The sequence below is a fragment of the Vicugna pacos genome, chromosome 8 (assembly GCF_048564905.1).
Source record: "Vicugna pacos chromosome 8, VicPac4, whole genome shotgun sequence".
Classification (NCBI taxonomy): Eukaryota; Metazoa; Chordata; class Mammalia; order Artiodactyla; family Camelidae; genus Vicugna; species Vicugna pacos.
Genome location: NC_132994.1, coordinates 50,358,972 through 50,371,572, shown reverse-complemented (window position 1 = coordinate 50,371,572; position 12,601 = coordinate 50,358,972). Strand labels below are relative to the sequence as shown.

Genomic DNA, 12,601 nt, shown 5'->3' with positions numbered 1-12,601 from the left:
AGGAGAAAATTACCATCCTGGGTAGAAGTGTGGAGTACTAATGTTTATGGATATCACAAATAAGAATTCAGTTCTTTAAAAGAAATTCAGGAAATCAGACTGAAAAGTTAGACCCGTTAAACTCTCTTCAACCTCAGTTTTCTCATTTGTAAAATGAGATTGGATGAAGTAACTGTGGAAGCTCTTAATAAGTATATTAAAAAGCAGTGATTATTTTAGAGCAACCCAGAAGCAGCCCTGTTCTTTCAGCTGCCTTTTAATGAATTCATGGAATGTGTCAAACATTTTGTTAAGTACTTTAAATATACCTCATTTAATTCTCTTATCACTGTCATGAGGTGGGTATTTTTATTTTAAAGAGAGGAAGCTGAGGCACAGCGAAGTTAAGTTAACTTGCCTGGCGTTCAGGTCCATGTCATACCATTCTGTTGTGGGACCTTTATTCCTGATTGTCAAGGATTGGTGATGCTCACGAAAGGTGATCCGTTCCAGACTCTGGGAGGGGAAAGAACAGTTTCAACTTGCATGCCCCCACACTTTTTTTTTTTAAGTTTATTTATTTATTTTTAGGGGAGATACTGGGGATTGAACCCAGGACCTTATGCATGCTACACATGTGCTCTACCACTTGAGCTATACCCCCCCCCACATTTTTATGTGCTACGATTATGAGTTGTGTCTTGGTTCCTCGCCCCCAAATGATGAAAATCATTTATGGAGCGAGTTGTGAACAGCCTGAAGGTGAAAAAGAAGTTGTGAGCCATGGGGGTCATACTCAAGCAAGCTTGATTACAGATTCATGCTTACAAAAGGTAGTAACTTGGAGCATTTAATATGTCTACTGATAATCTGATATGTTTTCTTTATGAGATAGGAAGAAATATGCCATTTTTTTGCCTTTTTGAATTTTCTTCCAAGGCAGATCAGTTTTAGGTTTTTTTTTAAGAGTAACTTTTCTGGGTTTTTCATTATAATTTTCTTTTTCACTCCTTGTTTTCTAGCTCATGCTTCTTTCCCTCTTGTCTTGATGGCTTTGTAATATCTGTTATTTTTAAATAATGCATGTCAAAATTGTTTGAATGTTAGAGCCTAGTAAAGTGATTGTAGGTTAATGGATTTTATTTAATCTGGCTAGAGATTCATTGAGTTTGTTTAATTTGAGAATTTTAGCATTTATCAGCCGTTAATGTCTTTTAATATTACCTTTCCCTTATTCTCTCTGTTGTCTTCATCTAGAATTCTGGGGAGGTATATGTAGACCCCTCTTCTATCTTACATGCCTGTGAAGTTCTTTCCAAGTTTTCATCTGCCTGTGCTGCATTCTGGATAGTTTTTCAGCTTTCTCTTCCAGTTCACTGGTTTTCTCTCCAACTGTATCAGACACTGTCCATTTTGGATTATAATTTAATTAGTACAGCATTATGTCTAGATGTTCTAATTGGTTGTTTTCAGAATCTACTTTTTGATAGTTACTTTTTCCTTGATATTTAAAAATATTCATGTATTTCTTTAAATATATAAAAACATACTAATTTTATGTTCTGTACTTGATAACTCCATCGTCTGGAGTCTCTGAATATCTTGACTATGTGATTCTGATACCATGTCTAGTGCTCAGTAATAGTAAGTGATTTCCTTATGCGTTTTTAATCTTATTGATCATATTTGTTGGGATTTTATCTGTGGGAATCATTTGCTTCAGCCAAACAGCTGGGTCTTTGCAATCTGGGAGCATTTTAAACTGAATTCTCTTTTTGGTCATTTTGAAATCAAAAAGATAATGTTAATACCAATCTCCAAATGTGCTTGAAGGGCCACGTCATGGTAATTTTTCTTTCCCTCGTTTCTCGAGGTATGATCTGTAGATCAGTAATTCTGCTGTGAGATAAGTTAGTAAGTGTGTTAAAAAAGATAGTCGTTTATTTAGCCAAATGATTTTGGGAAACATCAGATTGAATGATGGTAAACAAGTTTTTTTTTTAATCATAGAATTTCTCAGGGTATCCTACATGCAAATAGGAGTTTTGATACTCAGTAGTTATCTACATTAAGCAGAATTTTCCTTGCCCCACTCTGCTTCCTTTTTGGGTATGTGGGTGTACATGTGAGGCATCTCCTGGGACCAGTGGGAACAATGAAACATACTTTGGCAAATACAGGTCTGCCTCCTGCTACCCTTGGCATCTGCATATCTGCATCCTGTCTTCTCACTGTCTCTCCTTCTGTGTTCACACAGTCTACTGTGTGTGTGTGTGTGTGTGTGTGTGTGTGTGTGTATGTGTGTATGTATGTATGTATCTTGTATTTAAGCTCCCTGAGTGAAGATGTATCTGGTAATCTTTATCTGCAGAGTGAGACATTGTCTTTGAGTAGAGTTCTTGTATTTCATAGGTTACTGATCAGTGTTCTTTGGATCAGTTGGACCAGGTACTTAGCTAAGTCTGGAGAGTTAAGAGTCATATGACTTTTTTTTTTTTTTGAAGGAGGTAGGCTTCCTTTTTATTTTCTGTGTCTGCCATTCAAATGTAAAGTTCCTGAGACTGAATATGTCTTATTTCTTATTGTTTTCCCAATGTCTTAACATAGGAACTGATAAATACGAGATGCAGGATCACTATATGCCCTTGCAGTCATCTGAGAGTGGGGCAGTATAACTAGCAATGTTAACCACTACATTGTCATTTCTGTTTTCATCTTTCTGTAACCTCCAGTGTCTTCTGAATAGAAACAGGCTCCGTCAGACTTTGTAAACATCCAAAGTGAAAAATAAGTTTTTTGGATATGCTGTCTCTCTGCCTTAAAATCATTCCCTTGTGTAAGAGTCATTTCAGGTGCGACAGTCTTGGTGAAGCTATATGCTGTTTCTCAGATGCTATTGCTCATTCTGTTCTTGGTGTTCCCATAGCACTTTGTATGTGCATCTTTCAGCACAGACCTCGTAGTATTGTTGCGTTTTTGTCTTTCAGCCAGTCTTTGAGTTCGTTGAGGGTGGAGATGCTGAATGGAAGCTTAAGTAATATATGTGTGTGGTTAAGATCTTATCAAGCATTTAAAATATCTATTTCCTGGAGAGGGGAAGAAGAGAACAGTAGAGAAGCAATCTGAGCATCTAGAAGATATTTTGGTGTTTGTTAGATGTGGTCTAATGAAAGACAGTGGGGAATAGAATTCTGCTGTGATTGAGTGAGGCACTTGGTTTGGCACTTTGACATACACTCTCTTACTGGGCTAATTTGACCCTCACAGGGAGCTGTGAGAGAGCTGTGATCTCATTTTACAGTTAAGGAGACTAAGTGGCTTGTCCACTGTCACAGTTGTCCAGTAATAGTAAAGTGCTCACAAAATGTGGAATGAGGGAGGGACTGGGTCTGACTCCAGCCCCCATGCGGACGCCCCCCTTTGTGCACCAGCACCAAATTGTGGTGGTGAGCTTTGTGGATGTTTTTCTCTTACTCTTTTAGGGGAATTCTGTCTATGAGAGCATGTTTCTATTTTTGTAATGGAAACGAGTGAGAAAGTATGATTTATTAATAAAAATTGACTGTAAGCCAGTGTTGGAATGTGTTTTTTTCTCTTTGAAGTATGTATTTATAGACATCAATTGTCGTAACTGTTCTTTTTGCCCTAATTTCAAATAACATTTTAACCAAATAAAATAGCATGAGTCTCCTTTGACAGTCATATTTCTCCACAATTTCTATAGGTGATCAGTTTCAGCCGTTACTTATTTGAAAGCAGTTGTCATTTAGTCCAGGGTTTCCAAGAAGTGGTCAGTTTGTTCAGGAACCATATCTGATTAAAGGTCAACTTCTTATATAAGCTTCCATTGAGTTCTTAATGTCTTTCTGAATAAGAAGGTATTCTTGGCTTTTATGGTAAATAAAGTATCTTCTGTGACTCATTTATACCACATTATAGATGCATGGCGGATGGTGAGCAGGTAGATCTGGCAGGAGCTATGGTAGTTCTCTCACTTTGTTGTCTCAGATAAGGGCACTCCCTGATGACAAAGTAGGTGCTGAAATTGTAGCTATATGGTCAGCTGCTATCACCTCGTTTAAAATGATTTTGTGTGGGTTAAGTATCACCTCATTTAAAATGAGTGTGTTGCATATAGTACACTGTAATTTTGCATTTTCAGTTGACTCAACAAGCACCTATTTTACCGGGCAGTCTTCTACTCACTGGAGATTCAAGAGTGCATAATGTTGTTCAAAAGAATGACAGAGAAAGCAAACTATCTTAGATCATTCGTTACCTTTATAATATTCTTTGCCGTTTTCTGCAGCAAAATCTCCTCATATCTACTTGGGGCTCCTATAAAGAATAGACAGTAGATTTAACTGCACATTTAAGACAGTAACTGTCATGATATGAGCCACCTTCTCATCAGGTTAATTTAAAATACCTCCAAATTCAGAGTCTTAATTACATAGATTAATAGTTGCATACAGATTAGATAATGAAATTCAGAACCTTTCATTTAAAAAGTTTAATGCAAAATTTCATGTAAGTGAAATGAGTCATTTTTCATGTTATAAAACTCTCCAGCTTATAGCAGCCAATATTGATTAAGCAGTTACTACGTGCCCCACGCTGTTCTAAGCTCTCGTTATGTATTACAACTCATTTAGTACTTCCCACACCCTTTGTGGTAGGTTCTGTTATCCCCATTTCACAGATGTGCAAATTAAGGCAAATAGAAGTTAAATGTTGTATCCCTGGTCATGTAGATTATAAATAATGGAAATGTGTTTGGAACTTTGATCTTTGGAATCTGGAGCCCAATACTCTCATTTACTACACTGGATTTGTATATACTTTATTATTATTTTTTAAATTTTTATTTATTTATTATTTAATCTTTTTTGGGGGAGGATGTAATTAGGTTTATTCATCTGTTTGCTTAATGGAGGTACTGGAGATTGAACCCAGGACCTTGTGCATGTTAGGCATTCACTCTACCACTGAGTTATACCCTCCCCCGTATGTACTTTAAATATGTAGACATACCTGTTTCACATGTATTTAGTAATTTTTACATGTACTTAGTAATTTTTTGAATCTGTAGTGATGTGGATAGCACACTGCTTGTAATGTAGAAACCATGTAATCTCTGTTGTTTTCTCCCTTTTTCCTCTACTATTTAATGTAATTCATTTTTTTAAAAGAAATGTTACTATAAAAGGTTCAATAATAAAAGTTCCAGATTCTCCTTCACAAATCTTTCAAGGCATGGATTTCTTACCTCAGTAGTGTGAGGACATTCATCTTGATGATAAAAAGTCTACTGGCATGTTCATTTCTCACTCGCTGTCCAGGGCTTGCTTATGTCCATGCAGGGCAAGGAGGCGTGTGTCTGACGGGACCTTGCAGTTGGGCATTCCCAGGACTGTGCATCTTAATTGGAAACGAGTCACCACTTTATGTTTTGCCATTGATTAAGCAATGAGCTTTTCTTTACAGCTGTCACAGGCTTTTATATCTCTGTTGATAGCAGCTCCTTAAATGGAAAAACACAACAAAGCACAGCAAAAATATGTTAGTGCCTTAGAAGCAGCTAATTTACTGTCTCAGTTCTATTACCTTCTATTTTTAAGATTTGTTTTAAGAGTGGATGCTGTATTGTTCTTGAGAAAAAGTGTAGCTTGTATTGAAAAAAATTTCTATTCTACAAATATCTCAGAACAAAAATCAAACTTAAGTGCTGACTAGATCAATCCTTTGGGAAGACATTGAGGAATAGAGCTAAATGATTTTCCTGGGGAGTGTACACCTTGTAGATGTAACCTCAAGAAACTGAAGGAGGCAGTTTGGACATATTTTTGACTGTTTTGAAAACAAATAAATGAACTCTTAGCATTTTACTTTATTTATTTATTTTTAAATACATATTTTTATTGAATTATAGTTAGTTTACAACATTGTGTCAATTTCTGCTGTACAGTATAATCTTCAGTCATATAGGAACATACATATATTCATTTTCATATTCTCTTTCATAAGTTACTACAAGATTTTGAATATAGTTCCCTGTGCTATACAGTATGAACTTGTTTATCTAATATAGTATCTGTAAATCTCGAACTCTCAACTTATCCTTTCCCACTCTCTTCCTCCCCAGTAGCCATAGGTTTGTTTTCTATGCCTGTGAGTCTGTTTCTGCTTTGTAAATAAGTTCATTTATCTTCTCTCTGCCACCTTTTTTTTTTTTGATTCCACATATAAGTGATATCGTATGGTATTTTTCTTTCTCTTTCTGTCTTACTTCACTTAGAATGAAATACTCCAGGTCCATCCATGTTGCTGTAAATGGCATTATTTTATTATTTTTTATGGCTGAGTAGTATTCCATTGTGTAAATATACCATAACTTCTTTGTCCAGTCTTCTGTCAATGGATGTTTAGGTTATTTCCATGTCTTGGCATTTTACTTTTTTTAGTTTTTAAAGTATTTACATGGAGTAGCAGTAAAGCATAGAGCATCTGGCTGAGCATGCTTTCATTTTAGAATTTATGCTTTGTGTCGGGGGGAGTCTAAAGTGAAAAAGTTACCACTTTTTGATATTGTTATAAAAGAGGATTGGAAAATAAATATTTCATATTAATTTATGCTAAATAATGTTTTCCAATATGACGCTCTTTATTTACAGTACTCAGGGACTCTTTAGATCTTGAAAAGTAAATACATTATTTCTCTTTCCTCAGAAACGTGCTAAGGGACAAGTGTTATTTGACAAAGTGTGTGAACATCTCAATCTCTTGGAGAAGGACTACTTTGGACTTTCGTTTCAGGAAATCCCTGAGCAAAAAGTAAGTGATATTATTTTAAGTTTGTTTATATCATCTTAGGAAAGTACAGTGTTTTTCTTTTAACTAGTGTAAAATTTAACTTTAGAATAACTTACGTTTTTATTACATATTTTATGTTCATTGTAGAAACTTGGTAAAGATTAAAGACTTGTGGTTTCATGTATAACTTTTTGCTACTGTGTATGTGTCTGCTTTTCCCCTTATAAGCAGACAGAATGGAATGTTTATCCTATGTTAATAATTAGAGACTGAAAGAACTGGTTTTAAAATTTTTATGTTGAATGAAAAAGAATATATATGTATAATATATGTGTGTGCATGTATATAACTGAATTACCATGCTATATACACCAGAGACTGACACAACATTGTAAATTGACTGTACTTCAGTTTAAAAAAAAAAGAGCTTAAAATTTTTATGTTGAATTTTTAGCTCTTGAGTGCACCTGTATTATAGGAGTTAAATTGCCTGAAAAGCAGGGAGGGAGGCATATTGGAAGGAATGTTGGGAGATCCCATGTGTACTCGTCTGGAGGTTTGAGACAGAGAGATTTGCCTTCCTGAGCACATTGGTGGTTGTGTGGGGTGAAGGTGTTCCTTGCCCTGTTCTGTGGTTACTGGGGACTGGGGGGGAGGGAAGAATGGGGGAGTTGTTCAGTGGGTATAGAGTTTGTTTTGCAAGATGAAAAGTTCTAGAATCTCTTGCACAACAGTGTGAATATAGTTAGTGCTGCTGAACTGTACACTAAACATTGATTAAGATGGTAAATTTTAAGTTACGTGTTTTTTTTGTTTTGTTTTGTTTTGTTTAAAACCACAATTTAAAAATACTATTTGTGAGAAAACCAGCGTACTGCTGCGACTCCGGAAGTGAAGATTAAGACATAGACCCTGCCTTCGTGGATGTCCCTGCTTAGGTTCTTGCTGAGAAGACAGAATAAAGTGAAATACACAGTTAGCAGATTTTGATTGCTACTCTGCAGGGAAGATTCAGGTTATTAATGGGAAAGACCTCTTAGGAGAGAATGTTGCTTAAGCAGAAACCTGAAGTGTGAGTGGGCTTTGAGTGAAAGGCCCTCGGGCAAGAGTAGCTGACTGCCTGAAAATTGGAAAGAAGTCTGCTGTGGTTAGTTGGGGGAGACTGGGTATTGATAGGGTTCAGTTCATGCAGGGCCGTCTAGGCTATATATCAAGGCTTGGGAGCTCTTCTTTATCCTAAGAAAAATGACAAGTCATTGATGGGCTGAAGCAGTGACGTAAGACGATCAGTCTTGCCTTTAAAAAGTTCACTTTGAGAGAGGGACTGGGATGAGAGGGAACTTGAGCAGGATTGCTCACCCAGAGCACAAAAGGAGCCTCAGCTGAGGTTCTGGGAGTGAAAGTAGACCTGCAAATGATTCAGGAGACATTTAGGAAGGAGATAGAATCAGTCTGATTATTGATGGGGTGTGAGGGATGACAAGCTCCAAGAATAAGGCCTTGAGTTTCTAGAGGGATGGAGAAGAGGGGAGGCCTATGTGGGGATGATGGCTGGGGACATCACAAGTGCAGTGTCAGGTTGTTGAGTTTTAGGTCGGATAACTACTTTTGGGAGAACAAATCAATCAGTAGATTTAATTTTGGCTATGCCTTAAAAAATGATGGCTAGCATAGAACAGATACCCCGGGTGGAATCTATCTGAGCAATATGGAGTGCGGTGGGATGGTATTACTTCCTGATGGGAATGTCATATTTAATATTGAGGCTTGTAGTCAGGTATACTTATTTAAAAGAATCTGAGGCGGCTTTTGCCATAAAAAAAATTCCAAATAAAACAGACATGACTTAATAGCTAATCATTCTGGAATTCCTGCATCGCAGCAAGCACTGTCTGAAGCATTTCACATGTATTGTCTCATATGGTTCTCAGAATAACCCTAAAAGGTAGGTAGTATCAACCACACTTTATAGATGGATAAAGTTGAGGCATAGAGAAGTTAATAATTCACCTAAGGCCGCCTAGGCAGCAAATATTGAAGATAAGATTCAAACCCAGGCAAAGTAGGAAGAAAAAAATAGAAAATGCAGTCATTCTAAACTTTCCATCAGTCAAGGTAGAAAGGGTTCAGTATTTTATAGTGATCACGACTGGAAAAGTAGAAGAATACCATCTTGCCTTAGAGGACTTTTTCATCTTAAATTCTCGAAGTCATCCTGCAAGACTTCGTGTATGTATGAGGAGTGTTTTCATGATGGGCTTTCCAGTTGATGTTTCCATAATGGTGTCAGTAAATTTAAGGGGTGACCTGACTACTGATGGTGATTCTGTGAGAGTCCATGCTGGTGCTTTTCAAAACGGACTTTTTCCTTCCTGTCAGAACATCTGGGAGATGAATTTCCAACTCAGAATTTTTATTTCTCTCTCTCTTATCCCCGCTGTTCACACACACACACACACACATTCTCTCTCTCTCTCTCTGTCTCTCTCTCTCACTCACTCACACTCATCCTGACATTTAGGCTCACTGGGCATGCCGTCATTCTTCCCTAGTTTAAAAGTACTGCTATTACTGTTTACATACAGGATTGAAGAGTGTTGGGGCTGTGTTACTGGATCGGATGTGTCATACCCCTCAGGTATCTTGGGACAGAAAATAGATTGTGAACTTTTTGGTCAGTGTCTTAGTCCTTTTGGGCTGCTATAACCAAGTATCAGAGACTGGGTGGCTTATAAACAGCAGAAATTCATTTCTCTCATTTCTGGAGGCTGGGAAGTCCCAGATCAGAGCACTGGCAGATGGTTCCTGGTGAGCGCCTGCTTCCTTGTTCACAGACAGTGACTTCTCGCTGTGTCCTCATGTGGTGGAGGTGGGAGAGGGTTCTCTGAATCCTCTCTTATAAGCGCACTAACCCCAATCGTGAAAGCTCCACCCTCATGACCTAATTGTTCCAGGGGCCCTGCCTGCTAATCTATCGCATTGGGCATTAGGATTTCAACATTTGAATTTGAGGGAGACACAGACCTTCAGATTATAGCAGTCAGGCTAATATTATCCGAGTATATAGGCTTCCAGTAATGTAACTCAGTTCAGGGGTAGAACTTGGCATTCCCTGTCCTAAATGCCAGCTGAACATTGATTAGTGACTAGAGAGGAGACTCTTTTAAGTCTTACTACCGAAGGGGCTTATGGTATGAATATTTCACATTGTTATAAAAAGGCAGTTCTGTAAATGTTGGAAATGATCTTAGCAGTTTAATATTGACATTCTATAGTAGAAATGGAGAACTGTGACCGGCATTCTGACTGTGGGCAGGGAAGGGACAGTGCACAGAAGAAAGGTAATGAGTCCAGTGTGATTGATCCTGGTGGTGTGAGGCATTTCAAGTTGTTTGACAGGGCTGGAGGAGGTGGCAGCGTCAGAGCCTTTCAACAGGACGGGCCTCTGAGCAGGTGGCAAGTTGGAAGGAAGAATTGGGGACTTGTATTGAAGCTGTATTTTCTCAGTAAGCACAGTGTTTTAACTTATGTCATAGATTTATTTGGGGCGGCTTTGTGGGAAGGGCTGATGGAGATTATGGGAAAGTTAGGCACAGATCATTTTTTTGGAAGGCCTGTGTCTTGTGCAAAGGAATCTAGCTTTTTAGTCTGTTGTGAAGGATGTTAAATAGAAAGTGACATGGTAAGATTTTTTTATTTCAGACAAAATAAGATCTTTGTGGTGTAGAGAGAGATTGGGAACTGAGACTGGAGGCAAGAAGGTCTAGTCCAGAGGTGGTAGAACCTGGGGCAGTGACATTAGGAGTGAAAACAAGAGACAGAGACACTGAGTAGGTTGTGTCCACGGAACTTTATGACCGATCGCCTCCGAGTTTGAGGGCAACGGAGGGGTGGAGGATAAGTCCCAAGTTTCAGACTTGGGTAGCTGGGTGACTTGTTGGAGACTTTTACAGAGGAACTTTGGAGAGGGAGCAGCAGTTTGGGGTTAGGGGTCAGAGGTGGAATCTCATTTTCATTTTGCTAAGTTGGAAATGCTGGTAGGCTGTTGGCTAGATGATGCTTGTGCATCGGGGTGAGTGAGGGCTGGGGAAAGGTAACACTGAAGGATTTGAGAGCAGGTGTAAACTGTTATTTAAATAAGCCTGACTACAGAGAAGACAGATGGGAGAGGGATACTAGAGAGTACAGTACTTTTCATGAAGATGAGATGTTCTAGACCTGCTCTGTCTTGTACGGCAGCTACTGGCCACATACAGCTATTGCGCACTTGAAATATGGCTGGTGTGACTGAGGAAATGAAGTTAAATTTTATTTAATTATAAAAACCTAAATTTAAATAGCCTCTTGTGACTGGTGGCCATTATACATGACAGTGCGGGGAGCTTACTGAGGGGTTTGGGGCTGACAGATTTGCTGGGATGGAGGTAATTTTGACTTTGGCTCTGAGAGAGCCCAAAGAAAGGGCGAGGTTAAAGAGCAAGGAAAGTGATGATGATGATGGAAGTTTCCACAGTCAAGAGGATAAGCCTTGAATAAAGAGGGTGCCCATATCCCCTTGTGTCTGCAAGCAGCAGGGTAAAGAGTGGTGCAGATGTAAATGAATCTGAACTAAAATGCAGCCTAAAATCTCTGCGAAATAGAGGGTAAAATCGTTTGCTAAGGGTGACCAGGGTAGCAGTGGAGACTCCGAGAGGCAGACTACTGAAGACGAGGATGTGGATGGCTGTTTGACAGTCCAGCAGAAATTGCAGACCATGACGTTGTGATGGCAGCCAAATACATTGGTGTGTGTTTTTCTCTAATTGCTATCTACAGCCTGGGTATAATAGTGGGGAAATGAGATATTAAAGGGGAGTTGACTACATTCACAGTGGTTGTGTACAGTGAGAGGACAAAAGACTGTGAAAACTGGAGATCCTGATAATCAAGCCTATTATTCACAGGAAGGAATATAACTGAAGTGCTGAAGTGGGCTAATAGGCTGGGAGAAAATGACTGGGGCCAAGGGATGAAAGTCAGGTTGAAGTGGAAGGGCAGGTGGACTGGGAATCAGCAGGTAGAAGACTTTTGAGAGGAAGTGGTTGTGTCTGAGAATGGAACGATGAGGTCTAATGAGGTGGAGAAGTCTGTATGGTGACAAGACTGAGTGTTCAGCCATGAAAAGGGATGGCTGAGGTCAAGGAGAGGTTAAGGTCATTAAGGCCAAGAAGGTTAAGGTAAAGTTGAGAGGGGGTTCACCGTAGAATTCCTGTTGACAAAAAAATGCTAATGCTAGACAAGGAACTCATAATTCCTTATTTTACTTTGTAGTTTCTCTTACAAAATTTGAGATGAAAATGCCCACAAAATTAGGCACACACTTTGTTACATAAGTTTTAATTATAGAACATTGGGAGGATAAACAGTGAGGTGTCCTTTCTGAAATATTTACTTTCAGAAAGTGAATGCTCATATGTAATTGGCAATATATGTAATTATTCATAGATAATCTGATTTGCCTTCCTAACTTCTGTGTTGTATAACTTTCTATTCCTTCTAGCTCTTGTAGTCAAAACCCAGTCTTCAAGACACCTAGGCAGAAGAACTCTTATTTTTCCAGTATAGATTTGTATCATATTCTATTTTTTCCCACAGAAAATTATTACTGTTGTACCAACTCAGCACATGCAGTTTCGATAATAGGCTGCTATAGGATATAGGAATTGAAACGACTTTCTTTTTCTTGCTGAATATTATCTGTATTTATAGAAGTTTTAGTCACTTATCATTTCAGCATAGTACAATATGAAGATGAGGTAAAGCCATGGTT

The 12,601-nt window shown here is 38.3% G+C and overlaps 1 protein-coding gene across 13 annotated transcripts in view; it reads left to right on the top strand.

The window, feature by feature from the left end:
* Window positions 1-12,601, top strand: part of EPB41L2 (erythrocyte membrane protein band 4.1 like 2) — a 198,261-nt gene that overhangs the window by 112,963 nt on the left and 72,697 nt on the right. For all 13 annotated transcript variants that reach the window (XM_072965861.1, XM_072965860.1, XM_072965869.1 and 10 more), the window contains one exon: window positions 6,709-6,813. In XM_072965861.1, the coding sequence (XP_072821962.1) occupies window positions 6,709-6,813 (105 nt within the window). The remainder of the gene's footprint in view (window positions 1-6,708; window positions 6,814-12,601) is intronic.